The following is a 23,646-nucleotide window of genomic DNA, read 5'->3' as shown; positions in this document are numbered from 1 at the left end:
AAAAGAGATGTCAAAACAATACTTTGGTCATCAGCATCTATCTGTAACAGATGGTCTACTGAATTATAATGCCAGAAAGAGATTTCATAAGCTTCAGTAAGACTCTGTTAATACTATGCATGCATCGACATATACAAATACATATATATCCCTTGGTCTTCACTAGGAAGCAGTACACCTGCAACAACTGTCTCCTACGCTCACTGTTAGTTCTAATGAACACATCAATGCTGAGTGTTTCCCCACATAAAACATGTCTTTCATTCCTAAGCAACCAGAATGTAACATTGCAGTGCTCTAGTAAAGGAGACCCTTTACTTCAACCTACACGAACCACTGCTTTCCAATCCCTAGAACAGCGAATAAAAATGCACAGCGCCAGTCTATGGCAGAAGAACTGTATTTTGTCCAACATTTTCTAGAAGCTAATGACGTGAAAAATAAATTCGGAAGAAACATGTTAACTTGCTAAGAAAACATATTTTGTTTATTAAATTGCCTTTGGAGTACTTCCCAAGTTAAATATTATGGCCATTTATGACATGGGCTACCATCCCACACAGTAACACTTACATCCCCTCACACAAAACACAAAAAAGCCATCCGGACCTATGGAAACACTCGGTATTTAGCCCAATGCCTATATAAATATGCTGCAAAGAGAGGCCCTTTTAAAATGTTATTTGAGAGTTTTATGACAGAATACAAATGAGATTAATGTAGGGATGTCAGCAGCCCATGACGTAGAAGTCTGAAGTGAGGTGTCAAAATGTCCACCAAGAAACAATTTATTCAGTAAATCTAACACTGAACAAAGTTGTTAGCAGACAGAATGACAATGTCAAATTACAGGGCTGTTTATAAATCAGCCAAATTCCTTGCACCTACAGATCCTTAATAAATGACTACAGGGTAGAGAGAGGAGGTAAAGTCAAAGAAAAGAGCGTACATGTGATGGAAAGAGGATGGAAGGAAGTATGCCTCCATTTTATGGCAATTAATACATTACTGCATTTTATACATTGCCTACAAAGATTACACTTGAAATGCATGGCTAACCATTGAATAAATTCAGAAAAGTAAAAATTGAACTCCAGTCATCTAGTTTTCATAAGGTCCCACATGTTGCTGGAGTCTGGACATCCAATGTGCAACCAATGTGAAAAGTTAATTCTAGTCTCTTGAGCGGTTTGCATAAAAGCATTCATCCATGGACCATTAGATAAAGTTACTGTAAATAAGTTTTGCCTGTCTTATTTATGAGTGAAAACTAAGTAATTTTTTCCTGCACATGCATATACAAAAAATAGATACTTCAAAAGTCAGTGCATTGAAGCATTCTGCCAGGCTTTAAAAATAGGGAATAAAACGAAAACTTCCAATATTGGGCACGATGATGTACCCATTTCATGCTTTCTTGACAGGTATCTTTTATGTTAAGTAAAAGTCAAGCTGAAAGGTGAATTGAAATGTGGTAGGGGCACTTTGCTGCAAACAAAATGAAATGAAAAAGGTGATTTGCAAAAAAATGCAAGATTTCTCTCCTCCTTTAAACTCTGTCTGATATATTAAATGCACCTGATGAGCTCTTAGTCAGAGTATCTGAATTTAATCATTCTAAAGGTATTTTTTTGTCAGGAAAAGCTTTTATGCAGTCTGAACTTCTAAAGTAAACACAAGCCAGTGTTAATAAAAAGACAAATCAATAATTTTTGTTAAATTTTAATAATCCTGAAAACCTACAAATAAAACCATCAGCAGCCTGAGTTGAAATGACAGTTAGCTGTGTTTCTATGACAACCTAGAGGAATAGTACAAGTCCTGACTTGCAGCAAAGCTAAGATATAAACAGGGTGACATTTACTCCATACAAGAAAACTCACAGCTTTCCTTTCTTAAGAGAAAAAAAAAAAAAAAAAAAGAAAAAATCAATTGCTCAACTAACATAGATTTTTACTAAGTGTATGGCACTTTTAATTAAAGGAAAGTCCTTTAAACCATCCTAGAGGATTCTAAACACTTGAAAATAAATTTTATAGCACTGCTTTTTGTACCATTGCTTAACACTTCTGTATTTTCTGCCTAAAAAAATACCAAAACAAGCCCAACAAGGCTGAATTTTTTATTTCCTGACAAATGTATTACAAGGAAAAGACATATATATTGCAGAAAATGTGCTAAGCACTCCACACATGGCAGCCTTAAATTCTGAATGGGAAGGAGATCCATGGAGCTGACAGGAGGAAGCTGCCTTTGTGATGTTGCAAAACAAATAATGACCATTTTTCAGCCACAGGAATGCTAAACTGAAACTCATATCCCGTTTAGTTTTATACTTGCCTTCTACTGCTCAAGCTAGCAGTCAAATCGCTAAAAAAAAACCTGCAAAGAACCTATAAAGAACAGGTACCCATAAACATTTTCCATTGAAAGCATGCTTCCAATTGAATTAATTAGTCTAGTTCACCAGTAAGACTAACACAAATCCCTTCCTACTAAGAGCTCTTCCATTTGTTATTGCTGAACTCCTGAATGAAATCAGATTCCTCTTCCCACACATAACATCTAGCACTTCTGAAACTCCCTATGAACTCTTCCGGAGTAGACTTACAAAACTGAGGAGAGCTACAAATGTGCAATAAGCTCTCAAAAGGGCAGTGCCACTCCAAGGGATGCTCATCTGCCTTCTGAATGCAGGTTCGTAACCTTCTTCAGACATTTTGCCTCATCTTTCCCAGCTTTGCCTACAGGAACAACTGTGGTGGAATCACGAGTAGGGAAAAACAAATAAATCTGAAATCAGTCTTCGTGAAGAAAATTTCCAGAAGGAACCTGTGGGCAGTTCCCAGAGTTATTCCATTAGTCCACATTTGCTCCTGCAGCAGAGGATCTGCCCACAGGACAGTCTGTCACATGAACTACATGCTCTGCTGATTGCAGATACTCTAATTATGTTAGGGGCACTGACAGCAAGTGTCATCCTTCCTGCGCGATTTGCCCTCCAAGTTTTCCAAAGCCTTTATGGAAATAAACGGTGCATACATTATCAGGCAAGTGCCCTTCCTCTTTGCTGCACGTCTTCTGGCCAGTCCCAGCTAGAATTCTCATTACTATAGGTGGCCATCCCAGCCTTGTTTATAGCTGCAAGCTTTGACCCTGCAAAGCATTTAAACTCGAAGACAAAGATACCTGAGATCCATCACTCCAGCAATTTCACAGGAGCTATGCTCACACCCTACTGCAGCAAGGCCCAGTGTCACAGGCCTTCCTAAAGGGCTTTCTTTCAAGTTCCCCCTGATTTCAGACATTCTAAGAATAATATTAAATCAGCTTGTTTCCTCCTAGCCTAATGGCCATTAATAGTGCTCTGCCTCTGTATGTCTGGATAGGTAATGTGTGGGACACATTCTAAAATCTCATTCAAAACAAAAGGGAGGAAGAAAAAACAAACCATCCTGCTGCTGAAGTACAAACCCAGCTAAAAAATGAGGAGTCATTTGGGAGCGGAACTTTTGTTGACATTTAATAACAGGCCAGATCTTTGGTAACCCACACAGAACCTACCAAGGAATCAGCATTTTCATGTAGCCAAACAGTCATCAGTACCACACAGAAGCAAAAACAGGAGTTATTAGTATACAGACTACGTGAACATCTCCAGTAGAACCAAAGACATTTATTCTGGAGTTTATTTTTGAGTTAAAATAAAGGTTCACAGAACACCCTCTGTTACGCCAAACTGAGTAAACACATCCTTAGTGCTCTGCTGGGGGCAGCTTCACTTATTACAGACATTCAGCAACAAATATAAAAAAGCAAACATAAAAAGACCTCAAGCCCTAGAACAGCATCTCCAGGGAGAACTTCTTACTTCTCTTCTATACTTAGAGAAGCATAAAGTGCAGCAAACTACCCAGCAGAACTCGGTTACCAAGATCATGCATTACCTTTTTGGTCTTGACATCTTGACTTGATCCAAAGCATAACCATCCGCAACTGTTAACTTTTCTAACGGAACTGAAGTGTTAATCAGGGGGTCAGACTGGTTGTCTCAGTTTTGGTTTTGAGAGCCTGTAGGACCATGGGCTGGGAAGGATCTTCCCCCTAAAAATCCCCTAACTGACACGCAAGCAATGAACACTTACCTGACTGGCCAGCAGCCTGCTGAGGAGTGCAGTGGGTGATTTCTAACCACACTGCTACAAAAGGCACATCATCAGTGGGGATTTACACTTTAGCCTGATCCTCCAGGCCATCCACAAACTCTTCCTACCTCCAGCATCGCCTGGGAGGGCAGAACTGCATCAGGGCAGCTATGCAAACCTCTTTGGGCATGGAGGCCCAACAAGCACCTTACAAACTTTAGGATGACTGTCACAAGTCTTCCATGAAGAAGCAAGTAATACCCAACAGCAGATATAGCTAAAACCTTTTATTTAAGCTTCACCTCTTTTTATTTAACCTTCACCTCATTACCACGCCTGGGAATTTCACAAGGGTTGGAATGACTCCTCTGGCCTAGTAAAGAAATTATGATTATTTCCAGTCTTTTTCCTCCCAGTTCAGATCCCAGACGTTCCTTAGGACCTGAACATCTCCCTTTATTTAGCGTCAAGAAATACTGAAGCACCAATGCATAAATGAACCTGACTTTAAGTTTGCCAAACCCCTCTCCCCAAATTCTTCAGAGAAAATACTCATCTAATCCCAAGTCCTCAGACAAGCAGGTTCACTATTCCATTGATCTGTTGTCTCTACTTCTCTTTACACAGATTGTACTTAGGCTAAATGTGGCCCAGATAAACTGGTAATCGAGATGACCATGCACAAATCTCCATATTCCCAGTACCACTCCAGGAATATCCATTTTGCACTTCCTGTGTCAGCATATTTCATGGAAAGATACTTACTGTTTCTAACAGCTGCATGTTTAAACCCTGAGTTTAAGGCAGTAATTACATAGAAACAAAACGGACAAACTGTGGTTTCTCCACCATGGAACGATGCTTCAGTTTAGACACCCTTGCTCAGCTAGGACAACAAGCAGTTCCTTCAGCCTGGTCTGGAGGGGAAGGCAAGATGCAGGCACAGCAATTCTTCACTTCAGCTCTGCAGAACTGGGTCTGCTGAATGGCCTATTCTGGATTTTGGAATGCCAATGGAAAAGGAGACAAGTGACTCTGCTCAACACAATGTCACATCAGACAAGAGGTTGAAAGCGGTGGTCTGTCTTCAAAGCACCAGCCAATCCCGCCTACAGTCCAGCTATCCAAACCCAATCGATTAAAAGTGCTGGCTCCCAACATAATAATCTCTACTTTTAATACTGTGAGTCCTGAACCCTCACAAGCATGAGGAAACACAACCTCACCCTCCCCTAGCTCCCCCTTCCAAACCTGCTCTGCTTTGTCCCCTGACAGCCCTCAAACCAACCTTTGCTGCTACCTTAACACCCCTCAAACACTTCACCAAACCGTCTCACCCTGGGCTCTCATCCCTATTTCAACACCTTCCAGTGTGCCTGCCAAGACCCCCACTTCCTTACCCTCCAAAGCCACCACGTTCCCACCTGGAAGTTTGCTTCCAGCCAGGCAACCCTGACAGCAAAGCAGCTTTCCTATACACTGATTTTAATGACTGCTCACAGCCTGACATGAAACGGATGCTCACAAGACACCAACGGAACTCGCTAACAGTTCAGCAAACACTGCATTTGGATCTAAGGAAAAGCAGAGCGCATAGCTCATCCCATCCCAGCAGCACACCCATGCCAACACAGACACTCGGGGGCAGTGACCAAGAATGACCAGTGAGCAAGAAGATTTTGGAATACAATTACCATATTCTATTTCCATGTCCTGTTTCCTTAACTTCAAATACACGAAGGGAAAAGGCAATTTTATTTTAGTAATTCTGGGTTTATATATCCAAGTGAACGCACTGCCCATTTGCAACGCATGGGAATATGGCCAGTGAATTAAAAAAAATCAGGAAAAATTCTGAAAGAGCACAGGCTGCTGTATTTTGACCCCCATATAGACAGGTTTTGTGAGAACTAACATAGTTTGGAATAAATAATAAAACCATATTCAAATTTCCAACCTGCACGAGAATTAGTTTCTATTCTGCAGCTACTGCTGCACAAGACTACAAAAGCCATAAAGACTGAAACTTCCAAACCATGAAAACACATTTGTGACTAATGCTGCTAAAAAATATTTTCTTTCTATAATTCTATGGTGAAAGCACATTAATGTTACTTCACTGATGAAAGTGAATAACCTCCTGTCCAGTTCTTTTATGATTCCTCATAAGGCAAATCACCAATACTTCCCCAGTATCTGGCTGTAAAATTGGTAAATAAGGATTAGTATGGTAAAATTTCACACAGCAGTTTTCTGTTCTCCCCATGCATTTTCCACAGGGATTTATTTAATACCTTGACCTCTTTGAGAAAATGCAGATAGACACCAGGAGCAAGGAATTAAGATGATATGGCTGCCTGTGAATATGTATCAAAATGGGCTGCATTCACAGTATGAAATGACACACAGATGAAAGGCAAAGCAGAGAGCAATCTATTTCTACTCAAAACTATTGTGGTACAGAGAATGTCACACTACATTTGCAGAACACCAATTGAAGATTCACTCCTACAGGTTTGAAGGAGCTGGGCACCAGCCAAGTTGTGAAGCAGAAGTAACACAGAGATGACATACTGCACATGAGCAATCATTAGAAATGGCACATTAAAGAAAAAAAAAAAACCACCTTAGTAAAACGTCCATGTATTACAATTTGGTTTCATTTCAACTCCTATCCATCTGTTTTATTTTACTGGTAGTTTTGTGCATGGCAAAGAACACCTGAAAACTTTCCAACCCACTTCAGTGTTCAAAAGCACAGCATCAGTCCATCCACATCAAGTGCACCATACAGAGGCAGCACAGGGTAGGCTGTTTTATCTTCCACGTCCAAATCCAATTCCAACACTGAAAAATCCCAACGCAGTTCAAACCTCAATGAAACTATGCACTTCTACTTGCATTTTCCTTTTGCTGAGTAAGGAACTTGGCCAAACATTTGTTTCCCCCATGAACACTACTCAAGCAGTCCAGTTGCCACCTTGTGATGTACTGCAGATGAAAACTCTACGGTGCACTTTTGGAAACAGCAGTTTTTAAAGTTCACTCACTCCCCTCAGTGGAAGAGCCAGATGGTAAACAGTCAAACTTCCCACTACTTCCCTTTTTCCTGCCCAGAGTCTTATTCCACCCAGATTAATACATTTAGCGTTCTGGAAAAGCCACATCTCCATACTCTGTTCAGTAGCTTTTCAATTGCATTTAATTTATGTAGTTCGCACAGCAGCATTTTTACTTCTTATGTATTCCACAACACACAGATAGAACAGACGCTTCTGGTTAATATTAATAGCTCATTAAATGAAGTATCTAATTTTCACTCAAAATCAGAAGATATTAAAAGAATATAGCAATAATCAATTTTTCCTGCAAGTCAATCCTCTAACGATGTATACTATAATGTTAGTTACTAGTCACTGCAAACTTGGTTTTCAAATTAATCTATGAAAAGATTCCATTTAAACCTCAATAAATAATTTACTATGCTCATCCTACTGACTCAAATTGATAAATTATTTGCATGATATATTTTCTCATCAATAAGAACTTTCTGTTTGGAATTTATACATCTTTTCCTTCCATTCTCCCCATTTAAAAGGCCAATTTCACTTAAAGCCATGCAGAAGGAAGCAATCTCTCTTCAGATTGCTCAGCTAAGTGAAACAGAATATGCTTTTTGCACATTTTTCAGCCATTTTGTATTTTTAAAACAACTGGAAGAGAAAAATGGTCACCTAGTATAGAGCCACTTAACAATAAGGAAGAGTGGCATGATGAGAAGAAGTAAAGGTCAGAGAGGAGACAAAAAAATGCAAGTTGGACTGAGGTACAGTAGCCAAATCTGCTCCTCAACCACCTATTTTTCTGTTGCAATGGTGATGCCCCTTCAAAAGCTACTAGCCACAGAAGAGCTCACCTCTTCCAGCCCAATGCTCCATGCTCCATGTTAAAAGAGCATTTTGATGGAAACAGAGTATGACAAGAAGCCTTTCTTACCAGATGCTTTATTTACTTGAAATGATTTAATTGCTTTGACCTAATGCAGACCCGAAGTACAAGACTAAGATCTGGAGTGCACTGAAAAGGAAAAGAAACCACCAAGGATTTTTAGTTGTCTCTTTTTAGGGCTTAGATGTTTCCCAACTGACTTCCTGCTCTGATCAGCCTTTAAAACCTAAAAGAACAAAACCACTATCAATTTCAGTGGTAAAAGTATAGCAGTGAGGGATACTTTTAATTCACCATAAATTGATGGAGCTCTGGGTTAACCAAGACATTGTACAACACTCTTATCTCTACAAACTCTCCTAAAATTTATTAATAAAAGTGTTTAAATAACTAAATGAATAAATTAAATGAATAAATGCATCCCTTTCACAGGGTAGCAGTGATCAAAACTAGCAAAACCCAAGGAATTAAGACCAGGAGACAGAAAAATGGAAATGTTAGGATGAAAACATGCAACACTGATGGCTAACACATACAAAAACCTAGTAAAAAAAGCCCACAACAAACCCAAACCAGTAATGCACACATTAATGCAACTTTTTAAAATGGGACTTTTAATGACTTTTTGCAGAAAATTAATAGCTTCACCCATAGCTGTGGGTGGCTCCCTTTAACAGGCCAACCATACAAAAAAAGTTATGCTACACTGCAGCTACAAAAATCAGTGAAACTCCTTAAAAAAGGATCACTTCATTGGATATAGTACTATTATATCAGTGGATATAATACTATATAGTACTATAGTATTCCAGTGAGACTTGTACCTGAAAAGGTAATCCCTCTAAAAACAGACACATCCTGGACCAGGGCAATCTGCTTGCAGCCTCAGCAGAATACTAACAAACAACTAACAAAATTCCAGGCTGGTAAGTTAGCTTTGATTCCCCCAAGTAGGAAGGTTCTGAGTTTTAATACATCAGGATATTCATACTCTGGGCCACACAAAAGAAATCATACAATTTTATGATCTCAAGAGCTTAAGAGTGAAGCCGTCACTTCAGTCTGATCTCTGATCATACCTCAAATAATATAAGCAAGCCCTGACAACATTTAGACTTCATGATTCTACCACTAGTTCTGGTTCTGACCGATCACTAGAAACAGTCAAACGAGTGATGTAATCACTAAAATTGTGACAATTGTTCACTACTGCCTTTAAGTAATTTCTAAGCATGGTTTCCAAGTTTCATTTCGTCAGCTACCTGCATAGTGCCAAGACACTACAGACAGGACTTAAAATGCAAGAAGTGTTTTCACAGGCATTAGAATGATGATTAGATTGTTCTTTAGATCCAGCATCTAAATTCTCAACATGAGTATTTCCTTTTCACCTTTCTACACATGCAAAATTAACATTAAAAATAGACATCAACTTTATAACAAAGGTCTTGTTGAAGTTTTATGACTTCCAATTTTGTGAAAGCTGCACGATGCCTACTTTTACTTAAGGTAAAACTAAATAAAACCCCAACAAGCTGGCAACCCATTTATGATTAATTCTGCTGTAAATACTTATTTACTACAGGCTGAAATGTTGAAAGGCCATTAAAAAAGCCACTAAAACAAGTTCCCACTTGAAATAAGCTTTAAAGAAAAAAACCTAACTGCCTCAGCAGGCAAGTATTTGTTCACTATCCTGTGAATGTCAACCCTTGAGAGGATTATTCTACCAAACACTGAGTCGTTGCCCAATCATTGTCTATGAGCACTTCACATCACAAAGCAACATCTAGAATGAAAGCATTTCACACTGCGCAAAAAAAAAACCCTGGTCCAGGCAGCACACAGCAGCTTTAAAGGGCCAAAGAAATTCCTGCTTCTCACCAAGAACACCCTAGGGTGCCACTGCAGAGAAAGGCAGAGGGGAAAAAAATTACCCCACAAGAAACAAAGCCACCATCCTCTGCAAAAAAAGTTGGTTGGTTGTTTTTCAGAATCCACCACTGCAGTCTCTGCAATGCCCACTGTCTTGGAAATTAGGACTGCTGCCTAATTAAACCCAGACCCAGTGCGTAAAACCAGAACCCAAGCATGAAAATTCGGCCCTAGGTAAATACCAGAACATCATCTTAACAGCAAGTCCATTAAAGCTTTTGAGCGCCTTTTCTGGAGCCACTTCCACTTAGATACATAACAAATGAAAACACCCTATCAAGCTAATACCCTGCCCTGCACCACTTGTCCTTGCTGGTGGCCACAACTGAAGCAGATCAATCACCCTTACTTCTTCCTTCCTGCACCTATCCCAGAAAACACTAAAGTCAAGAATCTCTTTCCAGATCTCTCAGGGTTCCTTCAGTGATGGCAGGTTTGTATTACACTGCTGTCTGGGGACACATTCTTGAACCCTGTGTAGCTCCCCTTCTCTCCACGACCCCAGCATGCTTTTTCCAGCACCTACAGCAGGGTAGGCAGACCTCTCCAGCACATGACAAATGTCACCTCAAGAACAAAGACTACACGTTATTAAATATGGACTGTGAAGCTATTAAAATAACAAAGCAATTACCTGAATGTAGTATTACTGCACACATAATTATACTGACAATTAAATTTTCATTTGATCAAAACAGAAGTGCATGCACTTGAATGTCTCTCAACATGATTCATTTTTTCATAATGGGGCAATTGTGAGGGTTTTAAATATAAAGAAGCTTCTAATAAAGAATCACAGCTCCTTTTTAATCATTTAAGCCCAGATTAACATTCCCTGCTGCATAGTACTGGCAAAACTTCTAAAAACAACCACTAAGGCAGCATTTTACCTTCAAGCAGTGAAAAAGAACTAGTCCTGACACAGATTCAAATGAGAAGCATTTTAAGCAGGCTTACCTCAGATTCATCTGTTGATTCCTCAGTAGACCTGATTTCCTGTAAATGACACAAAGAACAAACGGAAATCAACTAAGTACATGTATAACTGAGCAGTATTTCCCTTTAAAAAGTCCTTTTTAAACCTTTATTAAGAAACATGACAAAGCGGAACCAACTCAGTGTTTCCATCCTTTCCATTCAGATCCAGTTTCTCCTTACACTTGCAATCTAGTGCCACACTGACACTCAGTGGCACCAGTTGAGTGTGATACTATTATCATTTACCCTAAAGAGAGAGTGATTCTATCAGCTGAGATTCCATGCCTATGAAAGCTTCCCTCCTTCCAGAAGCTGCAGCAAGTTTTGCAAAGCAACTCCACACACCTTGACTTGCAAGGCAGAATAGCATTTGCAAGTTATCCACAGACTAGCTTTGGTGTTCAACTATTCAGCTGATAACCAACTTAAATTGCAATAATTTCAAACCATTTTCCACAGAAACCCAGCATTTCATTGAATAACAGAATGGTTTGTGTTGAAGTGACCTTAAAGCTCATCCAGTTCCAACCCCCTGCCATGGGCAGGGACACCTTCCACTAGAGCAGGTTGCTCCAAGCCCCGTCCAACCTGGCCTTTGAACACTGACAGGGATGGGGCAGCCACAGCTTCTCTGGGCACCCTGTGCCAGCACCTCAGCACCCTCACAGGGAAGAATTTCTTCTTAATATCTAATCTAAATCTCCCCTTTGCCAACTAAAGCCATTCCCCCTTGTCCTGTCACTACATGCCCTTTTCAAAAGTCCCTCTCCATTTAACAACTTTCTCCTTCCCCATACCATGTCAAAGCAATGCCATGGGGCTTTCTCTTGCCTTTGAAGCAACTGTATCTTTAAAACATCTCTCTCTGGCAAGGCAATAATTCTTACTGTCCTACAATAAAAATGTTGCAAGTCAACTCCTCCTAATCTCTCACCTGTCCACTGAGAAAATCTGCTGATGCAACGCCTCCTCAAAGAGGTCAGCAGAATGAAGATTTACTTAACGTATTTATCGTTATCAATAGCAATAAAAGATTACAACTAATACGCTGAAAGTGAATGTAAGCATTTTAACAACAAAATGCTATACAAACAACAAGTGAGAGAGACGGCAGCATTTCAAACCTCATGAAGTAGTATTTGGACAGCAAGATAAATCGGTAGAGAATTTCACCAGAGAAGGCAAAAAAAAGAAGAGACAATTACCAGCAGTTTAAAGAGAAATAGAAAGGGATGAAAAAATAATGCACTCACAACCAGTGTCATTTTTATTTTGACACAGTTATTTATTTTGTGTTTATAAAATGCATTGATGGTGATCTCTAGGCAAAAAGTAAATGCCTCCTTTGCATTAGTGGAGGTTCACCTTTAGTGACCATAGTCACAAAGACAGTGCAGAAGAAAAGCAGCATTTCTACTGGTTACTTGAAACTCAGTGCAAGGTGCTACCATGATTACTGCCTTCTGTTTGGTCCATTTTACTTACTACAACCAGGTCCACCTCTAAAATACACATGTGTATCTGACTATATACTGTGAGTTAAGTTGGGAAACTGCAAGTAGAAAGAACACAGGAGTTAAGGGAAGATTAAAAGGGAGTAATATCCTGGCACCCTCTGAAGTTCAGGTTTGACTTTGCGAATACAATTATTTGTCCCAATCTGTCTCTACTCACACAATGCAGTTACCTTTGAGGAAATAACAATTTTGTTATATACAATCTTTATGCATCTTAAATTCTACTTAACAGTACCTGAGGACAGAACTAAAATATTGTTGTGTACCACTGCCAGCCTACTGAACAAGCTAAAGCAGCACATAAAGTCCAATGCAACATATTACTAGGCGCCTAACAAAACCCCCTGCCTTTCCTCCTGAATATCAAGAGTTTTTTACTCAACTTTTCAATAAACCAAAACTATTAGCACCACCATTTAGATATTTTGATACAGTTCACACTCTGTAAAAGGAGAATGTGTTTTAAAAATGAAATCTTTCTCCCAAACAAAACAAGCAATTACAGGAAGTGATATTTTTGCTGGTACACATGAGACTTTATAGTACAGCTACACTAAGATTAGTTTTCCCCTCACGGTTCTGATTACTTTGGCTTCAGGAGAACACAAATACAGGTATAAGCTCAGTACTTAACACCCCACAGACAGACTCACATGAAGGCAGGGTGGAATAACAACCCACTTGCTTTTACAGAAGCCGATTCTTACATGCACCCAAAACACTTAATAAAGATTAAACTGAGTTGCAAGTTATTATGTGGGAGATCATCCTTGGAAAATACTGGCTTACAGAACGAGGGCACACCAGAAGTTGATTCAAATAATCAATCAGTGTGAATCAATAAAGTATCAATCGGCTTTGATTTAGGACATGTGCCCTGGTATCCCTTCTGCATTCAGGAGCCACTGCAACAGCAGCTACTGAATTTCATAACAGCATATAAATTCAGGCAAATACTTCATAGCCTTTATATTTTACTGCAGAAAATAACATGCAAAAACTCAGAGGGAGTCCTGGCTTAGGGAGGAAATACAGAAACTGTATTTGTTCTCTGATAAGAACTTAGCTGAAGGTGTTTACAATTGACACTCACCTACTAACTCACTTACTAGCAACTTACTATGAAACGCTTTTTGCCTGAGTTCACCCATTTGCACCAACAAACTGGAAGAGTAAATTGCAGTTATGACTGCCCTGGGGTTTTGTTAGGTTCCTCTCCCTTCCCTCCGAATGCATGAGCCAAGAGGATTATCCCCCACTTCTACTTTTTAGTAGCCTTGTAACTGTGAAAAGGAAATCCCTCAGCTGGGATTTGTAGGTGACCAGAATCCCAAATCGTGTAGAAAGAGCTGTCATTGGTGGGTCTCAGACTCTAGGGGAAAATCAGCAGTACACTTCAGCCAGCTGGCAAATGCAGTTGCTCATGCAGCCTAAGAATGGATAAAAGGTACATGGATGAGCAATCCACAGAAATGCGAAGCTACCTCTCACCATTATAATCTCTCACTTAGCAGATCCAACATAACTTCTCAATAAATTCTAAGCTGGCTTTCCAGTATGATGGATATAGGGTTTTCCCTTCCCCACCTCAGCAAAGGTCAGATGCTATCCACTGTATGTTTAGGCTCATAACTCAAAGGTGTTGGGCAAGGAAAACCATGAAACTTGGGTTTCAAAGAAACCACAGCCACAACAAACACATCCCTTTCAGTAGGGGTGTGTGTGCTCCCCAAAGGAAATAAACAGAAATGAATAAGGTAACTTCCCTCCCATAGTCCAAGGAGAGCAAAACACAGGCTGTTTTCATCTCCTGCAGTATTAGAGAAGGTAACTTCTCAGAACTGGTTTTATCCCAAGAGCCCTTTCAAACGCTGCCACAGTTAAAACCCCACCACACCAGGGGATGAAGCCTCCCCCAAGGAAGCCAACCCTTTCCAACCAAACCTCTGGCAGCAGGGAAGCCAATTCCCTTGAGACAATTCTAACACTCTCCCACCTTTAAACACCCAAGACAAGCATCACACAGCTTAGAATCACAGAATACCAGTGGGAAGGGACCACAGGGACCATTTTTAGCTGTATGTCAAAGTCCTGGCTCGGCAAAGAAACCCTGAGAAAGCATCTAAAAGAACGGGAAACTTCACTTCTTGCTTGCACTTTATTTATTTCTCGGGAAGGAGCAGTCTAGGCGGGGGGAGCTTCAGGTGACAAACACCAAACCTCTCGGATTTTGTCTCAGGAGAAGCCTCCCCTGTTGAGATAACTTGCTCACGCCTTTCGGTAAACGGCAGCTTCTCGATCATTTCAGACCCTTCAGCTCTTTAATCCTGGCTCTACAGCGGCGCCAGCTGCATTCCTAACCCACCCGCCCCAGCCACCGAGCCCCAGGGTCCTGCACCGGGTGCGGTGTAAAGAGCAGAGCCCCCAGGGCTTGCTCCCCCAGCCCTCCCTCGGGTTGCTCTACACAAATCCCGACAGGCCGCGGCGGGGAGCCCCATCCGCGCAGCGCTGAGGAGGAGCGGGGGCCTCGCCGCACAGCCGCCGGCGCTTGCCGGGCTGGCTGAAGCCCCCTGTCCCCTCACAAACGCGCTCCGCCGCGCTCCCCGGCCCGTCCGGCTGCAATAATGCCCTCCCGGCGTTACCTTCTCCTCGGCTTCCGCCATGGCGCGACCAGGGCGCTGTCATGTGAGGGGCAGGAAGCAGGCGAGGGCAGAGGTACCTGGGAAATGTAGTTTCGCCTGAGGTGTGTGGCTTACTCCTTTTCTTTTCTTTTCTTTTCTTTTCTTTTCTTTTCTTTTCTTTTCTTTTCTTTTCTTTTCTTTTCTTTTCTTTTCTTTTCTTTTCTTTTCTTTTCTTTTCTTTTCTTTTCTTTTCTTTTCTTTTCTTTTCTTTTCTTTTCTTTTCTTTTCTCTTTTCTCCTTCCTTTTTTTTCTTTCCTTTCCTTCCTTTCTTTTTCTTTTTTCTTTTTATTTTTCCTTTTTTTTTTCTTTTTTTTGGGGGGGGGGGGGGTGGTTTTTGCCCAACTCTGTCCATGGCAGTGCTGTCCTACAACCTACACCAAGGCCCCGGGGACAGAGACAGTGCATCCCAGCTGAGCTCCCCATCTGCCCTCCTCAGCTGCAAGCAAGATGGTTTCTTTTCAAGCCGAATTCCTTCGATTTCCTCAGGGAGACCTTAATCCACCGAGCTGTGGTGGACTGCAGGTGGATGCTGTGGTGAATGATGAGGGTTAGCAAGGGGTTGGGTGTAGCTGAAGCTGAGATCCCCTTGCAGCGTGCTCACGGCCATGTTGTGCACTGGACTGCCAGTTCTCCAGGACGAGGCCCGTTTGTTAGCGCCCATCTGAGTACAGCTCTGGTTTCCATTAGATCCTCTGGTAAGATGTGTAGCAGCCTCTGTCCTCTGTGTATTTGTACTTAATTTGCCAATGTTAAAATTGCCCACATGCTTTAATGTCAGGAGAAAAGTTTTAGAAAGCCTAAATATCTTTGTACAGTTCTGGGAGCTGCTGCCTTTTCTTTTTTCTTTTTTTTTTTTAACTTGAAAACAAGACTTGAATGCCTTTCTTGCACCCAAATTGCTTATTTCATATGTTAAAAATGTAACCAAAGCTAAAGAGCAGAAGGCAGTATGTTTTATCACTTGCTTTTGGAGCTATTCCAAGTCTAAGGTGGAGCTACAGTGTTCATGTACCAAGTCTCTACCCTTGGGATCAAAGCCAAGAGTTTAAAAATGCCCAGGTCAATGTTGACAATAAAAGAGAAATCTTGGAATATGATACTAGAAGACCATAAGGCCATACAATTAAATTTAATTGCAGAGAGTATTACCTTGGATGTGAAAATCATGTATGTCATTGCCATACCTTTAGAAACTAATGATAGTTTCGACTGGGAAGAGATAGATCTGTCCTTTAAAGTCACACTAAGAGCTTGACACTGGGGTGAGAGAGAGCTATCAAAGTTAACAGTGTCAGTACAGGAGCATATGAATATAACTATCATGAATATATTTCATTTGCAAATGATGTAATAGAAAAAAAAACTCTTTGTCTATTACTAGATGCCTGTGGAGGGTCAGGGTACCATGTCAAAGGAGTGTGTAGATGTCATCCTGGCCATGTAAGTCAAGAGATATCTACAAACAGGGAGATGTTTGGCTGTTGCTGCACAAAATATTGTTGAGACTTCACCTGTGTATAATGGTATATTTCAAGTCACCTTTGTTGCAAAAAAGATGAAATCAACCTGGAAGGGGGCAAAGCACCACTAAAAGGATGACAGGAATTTAGGGTCTGTTCTATTGGAGAAGACGGAAAAAAAGAGGGGGTTGGCTTCTTCAGTTTAGAAACAAAAAAGAGCTGAAGAGGAAGAAGAGCTGTTAAAGTACAAGCTATGAGATCAAATAGGTACCAGCTATTTTCAGTGTGTTTACGCTGGAAATGAGAAGTAGATTTCCATGTGTCAGACACGCATGGTCCTCAGAAGAACCTTGCTGGCAAGAAATTGAAATGATTTCAAGATGAGACGTAGTAAACTTATATAAGAGACTGTAAGAGATGTTTGCTGACAGTTGTGTTGCTTACCCAGAGAACTCATTCCAGTCCCATTGTAACTTCCTTGAATTGCAGTCCTGTTCAAATCAATTAAAAACATATCATTGCTGTCAATGGAGTCAGGGTTTGAACTGTAATATGTAATGCACAAGCTATCTTACCTGATGCTTGAAGACTATATATATATATCTAGTGAAATATTTTTTGGCTGATATGAGGTGTTTTTTTACGCTTTAAGGGAAAAAAAAAAAAGACCTGCATAAGGGTTTGGGGTTTCAGGATTGGTTTTCTTTCTTTTTGTGGCACTTCTTAAACTGGAATGAGCATTAATAACTGACTTTTTAAAGGCCAGCCAAAACAGAGTGTAAGGGAACGGATGGATGGCAGATCTTGTAAACTTTGCTATTATAACAGCTAACACTGCACATTTGTTACAAACAGAGCAGTCAAGGAACAGCTGTTCCTGTTTCCATTGCACATAAAGTAAGTGGTATAAACAATGTGATTTACTCACAGTTTGCTACTTATTTCTGGCAGAAACAGGCAAAACTAATTTTTTTCTTGTTTAGACTTAAGGTATGAATTCAATCTGCCGTGATTATAGGTTTTTATTGTGTCAGGAAAATTTAATACGTTGGCATGTGATTCTGCCACCGCTCCCATACCCGCCTTCCAGAACTGCTGAAAGCCATCAAAAAGCAGTGACGTCAATGGGGTTTAAAATCTTTCAGCACCTCCTGCATAGCTTCCTACAGACTTGGGCCTGAGAACATCCCAGTCAACCTCTGGGGATGACAAGCTTAAGCGTAGTTCAGCATGAGTGAAAACTATAGCACTGCCCAAGGAAAGTAAATATTCTGTCCTAACCTTAAAAACTACTCTCTGTCACTGCCTGCCAAGCCATAGGTTTGAAGTTTGGATTAAGACAGTTGCACAAGAGGAAGAGGTTTGGGATCCCTGGTGAGATTATGAAGGCTTTGAAGTTTAGGTAGAGCATTTTGGCTCTGATCCTTCTCAAGCGACAGGCTGGCTCTACTTTAATTTTAACATGGTTCACCAAAAATAGCACTCTTCATAAGTCTTTTAAAATAAACATTTTAGCCATACTATGTTGCTTTAAATGTTCATAGTGCCTGCTTTAATGCAGGGCTTCTAGTTGATGAGAAATCTGCAGGACACTTCTAACAGGATGCTGACACTCCCCATCCAGCTTTCTAAAATTCAGGTCTGTCAGGAGTTTCTGATTTCTCTTTTGCCACAGAAATCAGAATTACCATTGAAACTTGGACCTTGACCAACATTCAGATTTCAAATACTGCTAGAATTTTTATCTCTTGCTTTAACACACTTTATCCCTGACTACTGTGAAACATAACAAGTAGCAAGTATCCATGCCATTTGGTAGAGATTACTGTATTTCAGCCTCCAAGAGCTCTCAGTTGCTTTCAAGTAGGACTGATTCATCCAACAAAATATTCAGCTGGCTTGTCTCTCACCACTGTTGCCACCACTTATTCAGTAAAAAAACCCAAATGGTGGTGTCTGTAAGTTACTAGCATTTAAAAACACAGTGCTGGATAAAACACAGCTAATGTTGTCAGAACAATAGGAGTTCAAAGGCTTACCTCCTTCTGTTTGTTTGTAGAAAGAAACTTGCAAAGGTTTTTTTTTTGCTTTTTTTTTTCTTTTCCTCCCTTGCTGTCAAAGAATTATTTCTGTGAAGATACGTTCAGTTTGTACCATAGCTTCCACAAATATAATCTTGAATATGTTCAGGAACTTTGGGCTTTAACAAAGATCCTATTTCAACTGCCAGCATTATATTGTTTTGCAGTTGTTTACTTTTTTCTTCTTAATCCACCTCTAAAGTTGATGACATTTCTTCTTGAAATAATTATCAGAAAAATAACTATAAAACCAATTTAAATTATAAATTTAAAAAACCCAAATAACATGCTTTAATGGCTTAGAGTTAGGTACACCATCCTTATAAAGCTAAGCTCATATACAAATCTTCATGGGATAATCATTAACAAGGATAAAGAAATATCTTTTTGTTAACCATAGTACCATATGAGCATCATAGTAACTGCCTTCTTCAACTGGAACTAAAAATTACCCCTGTGTAATTTACAATACCAACAAAAAGACAAGGTAAGGAATGGAAGTATACAATTACCACCATTACTGCCAACTATTACTCTCAATATATCCCACCACTGCAGCATATTTAAATTTAAATGACCAGCTAGTTTTGTAAAAATGAGTGGTAATATTATCAGAAATATTCTTATAAATTCTTTAAAATAGTTGTTTTGTGTTCTCCAACATTTAAAAACCTTTCCAAATTATAGTGAATTATTTTCAGATCCTTCAGTAATAACATTTCCCTTCATCTTTTCTTTTTTCCTCTGACCCTGACTCCCTGTCTTTGTTTCTTCTGCTCCCTTTCTTTATCTCCACACTCAGGCAGCCTTTACTGAAAGATACCCTCTTGTGCTGGATAGCACACACAGAGAAGATGAAAAAATGTGGAGAACAGTAAACAGGATAAAGCCAGTACAATTATCTGTTTATTAAAGATAAACAGTGGTTGTACGTAAGGGGAAAGGTAGTAAGGGACCCTCTTAAAAACCCTATAGTTAAAAATATAAAGGGCCTAGTAGAGAAGGAGCAAGCCTGGAACTGAAAAATTATCAAGCTACTGGAAAATTCTGTAGATTTATAGATTATGAAGCAAGATGGGAATAGGACTGTAATTTAATCTGAACTCCTCCCTAACATGGGACATGAGATTTACCTGAACTAATTCCTTTTTGTACCATTTTTCTTAAAGAAAACATACCTTGACATAACAATTCCAGTTACACAGAATTCCCTGCATTTCTGGTAAGTCATTTCAAGTGCAGCTCTACTCACTGCTATTAAAATAAAGAACACACAAGAAATGTCTTCTTACCCGGTCAGAATAGTGGTTCATGTAGCCCAGTGCTTGGTCCTCGACCATGGCACTAAGAGGTGCTACTTGAGGGGAGCATCTACCTCTGAGCTCTACTCCCCTGGACTTACCCAGCATCTAGTGGCGTGGAATTAGGGATGTTAGAAGGCACGTTCCTGACTGCTCCACCTATTATCTGTTAACAAAGTTGCTGTCAATGAATTTGTCTTTTTCGGACCTTTGTTGTGGATCTTGGCAGATAATGCTTGCCTTCACAATCTCTTGAGGCAGTGAAGCCCAGAAGTTCTCTGCTTGATGCTTAAAGTTCTTTCTTCTCTTTCTCTTTTAAACTGCTATGGCTCTCCTACCAGTTTTGAGAAGTGCCCCTTAGTTCTAGTATTGCAGGACTTTATATAATGGGTTTTCCTTATTCCTATGGCACGTTTACATTTGTCTTCCTTCAGGTCTGAGTCCCTCCATTATGTCCACTATGGCATCATCTCTTAGGAACTTTTGAAAGTCCTGCATTCAAAGAGTTCTGTTCCCCGTGTGAGTACTTGTAGCCTAACATGAAATGACTTTTCAGTCATTTCTTAAGTTAAATAGATGCCACTGATTCTTTCACAAAAGATGGTTTACATCCTACATACTCTTATGTACCTCAAATCTGTTACTATCTTTTGTAACTTGCACCTAGTGGGACATGACTCTGTTAATGTTAAACTAATGCAAGATACTCATCCCTCTTGCATTTATTTTACTATTGTGAATAACTCTACCATTTCCAGCTCTCATTCTGTTTTAAGGATTCCTTCTTCTTCCTAATAGAATTAAAGCACTCCTTGTCTTTAATTCTTCTAACATTGACTTCCTTTTTTTGCTGTTTCATTTAATACGAATTTTTATGAATCCTATGTTTTAATTTACAGTTACAGCCACTGATTTTTTTCTCACTGGAACAATCAAAAAAGCCTGTAGATATAAACCTATATTGGATGCTTTCACATCTTCCTCAAGGATATTTTGAGTTTTGTTGTCTTGTTGTAGAGTCCTCACTATTCTTTTCGGAGTTCTCAATTCCCATTTATATGTTCCTTGTAGCTGGTTATTCTCAGTTTCATCTTTTAAAAGCAGCATTAGTGTTTGTCTTCAGTATGAGCTATATTCCATTGTCAAACATAAATGTAATATGAGTAATAAGCATTTTCATCAAAGAAAGCACCCAGATTTGATCTAATTTAAAATTAAAGTATAATGGTTAGAACAGTCTTAAGATATTGTTTGGTCCAAGAGTCTCCAGAACAAGGTTAAATTTAATCCCCTTGTTCGTATTTAGGTTTTGTTAGCTTTTAGCAATTGGTCTTTCTTGCTATGCATTGAGAACTGCTGTCTACTTTTGTAAGTGAGTTTAAGTCTTAAAAGAAAATACACATTCAGGTAGGACCCCAAATCTTGACTCTAGGACTTAATAGTTTTATTAACATTTCCAGAATTTGAAATCGAAATACTAAATCCCATTTTCTAAAACTTCAGTCTAGGTTAAGGTAATTCTTACAAATTATCTGTCTTACAGTGTGACTTCGACAGAACTGTGTTTCGAGTTTGTTATGACCAACTTTATTGTGTACATTACAGGTATAATGAAGTCCTTGTCATTACTGAATTATTGACACTTCCGTCTATATTCTTGTTACAGGTCGCACCAGCAAGAGGCTCCTGTTTCCCAGGGTGATTGGTGCAGACTGTCTGGAGGCATTGAAAATTGAGTGAAATTGTGAGTTTCCAATTTGAAGTACCTGCAATGATGTGAAGATAGTTTTTCTGTCTGTTGGGTGGGTGTCTTTCATTTTCCTAAGGTTTTTGTTGTCCTGGAAGGAGACACAAAAGGAACATGCAAAAGCACAAAGCCTTCTGGGGTAGCGCTGGAGAGCTGTCTCAAGAGGAAGAAGCCAAACTTGGTGGGGCTTACCACAGTATTATGCCTACAGCAGACCCTGGAGCAAATAGTCACAGAAGGCACAAGCTTCCTCACTGCAGAGGGAGCCCAGATGTGAACAGCCACGTGCACAGTTTTGGTGATCAGGGCAACAGGGCACTGGAGATGAAGAATGAGCCAAGTTGGCCGTATGGACCCGTACATAATAGAATAATTAGAATAGAATAATGCTGTGTTCCTGTGGTCTTTCTATGTACAGGTGATATTACCCAGGTATTTTGATATTATTTTCTTTAGGCTGTTACAAATCTGTGTAAATCTCAGTAATTTACTGTTTCACTCATACCTGCAGCTACTTCCAGATGTTGATCTTGAGTAACCAGAGGATTATGTAGTAGTAAGTTTCCCAACAACTCTGTGTGGTGTGTGTTTCCTGTTAAAGAGGACCACCTAATTGAAAAGCAACTTTCCAAATGGCTTACCTAAACTGACATGTCACAAAAATCTCTCTTTTCCAAATCTTAATGGCATTCTATATATATATATATATCTCCTGTATTACAGTGATACACAGATATACCTTGGATACATATCGTTGGTCTGCTTATATTTTAATCTAAAGAAGAATGAAGTTTCAGGATACAATTGAATAAAATTAATGAAACATAAGCCATTCTTCTTTAATCTTAAGTTTCATGCCTGATGAACGTTCTTCCATTGTTAATTAAGAGTTGTTCATTAAAAAGGTCAGAGGTAGCAATATTTGTTCAAGTACCTTAGAGAAGAATTTTGCAAAAACAGGAACAGATTGCTACCTAAATAGTGTCATTTTCATCAAAAACAATCCTGAAGAAAATGTAATTTGGTATATTTATATTATAGTGGATAGATGAATTGTCACTGCAGTATGAAGCTTCTCTGTATTTGGCTTAGGCTGCCTCATTTGCTGTGTTGTGAAGACAACTTATGTTGTGTGTTGTAAATCAATTTGTTTATGCCACATCTTCTCACTGCTAAAGATTTGGAGTTCTTTTGGAAGTCCTTTCCACCTGAAACAAAAGTGGTGTTCTTTTTGAACTTGTATTTTGTGTGGCTTCAAGGTGAAAAAACTATAGATTACATGTATTTTCAAAATAACCCTCTGCCTCTAAACACCAAAAAAACCCACCCTATAAAGTAGTGTTTTCAGAAGCAGTTGCTTATCCCTGCTGCCAGTGAAGTTGATAGAACTTTTATTATTGATTTCAGTAGGAAGAGATTTAGACCAACATTATATGCTTTTGAAAGTATTAAACATTATTCTTCAAATAGTGAATAGATAAGAAATAAGTATTAAAAATTCTTAATACGTTTTCTGTAAGCTGTGTTCTAGCTTGCCTTTGACTCTGAGGAGTCAAATCACCAAAGCCTAGTAAAGCTCTCTCTTATTCCTTTTCTTCACAAGTGTTATTTCTGATAAGTATTTTCCCTCACTTCTTATGATCCGCTCTGTTACTGAAGGTTTTTAATGGAGCCAGTATTAAAGAGAACATTGGGAAATCTATTTTGCATTTACAATGAAAAACACTTTTCTTCTTCTTCTTGACATACACTTAACCTCAAGGAAAAATACTTAGCTTTCCACCTACTTAAATAGTGTACATAATGTACAGGAAATGATTGATGAGGTTCTCAGAGTTCCTACCTCAGAAATA

At 39.5% G+C, this 23,646-nt stretch overlaps 1 protein-coding gene and 1 long non-coding RNA gene across 4 annotated transcripts in view; one reads left to right on the top strand and one right to left on the bottom strand.

Annotated features, from left to right (window-relative positions):
* VPS41 (VPS41 subunit of HOPS complex) overlaps positions 1-15,282 on the bottom strand; it is a 222,880-nt gene extending 207,598 nt beyond the window's left edge. For 2 of the 3 annotated variants that reach the window (XM_061464684.1, XM_061464683.1), the window contains exons 1-2: positions 15,166-15,282; positions 10,986-11,024 (exon numbers count right to left, since the gene is read on the bottom strand). In XM_061464684.1, coding sequence (XP_061320668.1) covers positions 10,986-11,024; positions 15,166-15,186 — 60 coding nt within the window. In that variant the 5' untranslated portion in view covers positions 15,187-15,282. The remainder of the gene's footprint in view (positions 1-10,985; positions 11,025-15,165) is intronic. The other variant, XM_061464685.1, reaches the window with a different exon arrangement.
* A 258-nt stretch (positions 15,283-15,540) lies between these two features.
* LOC133275195 (uncharacterized) lies at positions 15,541-21,774 on the top strand. The gene is made up of 3 exons (XR_009745431.1): positions 15,541-15,751; positions 20,481-20,565; positions 21,713-21,774. It is a non-coding gene; the product is annotated as an uncharacterized LOC133275195 (long non-coding RNA).
* The last annotated feature ends 1,872 nt before the right edge of the window (positions 21,775-23,646 follow it).

Source organism: Pezoporus flaviventris, unplaced genomic scaffold, assembly GCF_033815535.1.
Source record: "Pezoporus flaviventris isolate CSIRO_AGI_PZ_B2104156 unplaced genomic scaffold, CSIRO_AGI_Pfla_v1 ptg000037l, whole genome shotgun sequence".
NCBI lineage: Eukaryota > Metazoa > Chordata > Aves > Psittaciformes > Psittacidae > Pezoporus > Pezoporus flaviventris.
This window is presented reverse-complemented; position numbering and strand designations above follow the sequence as displayed.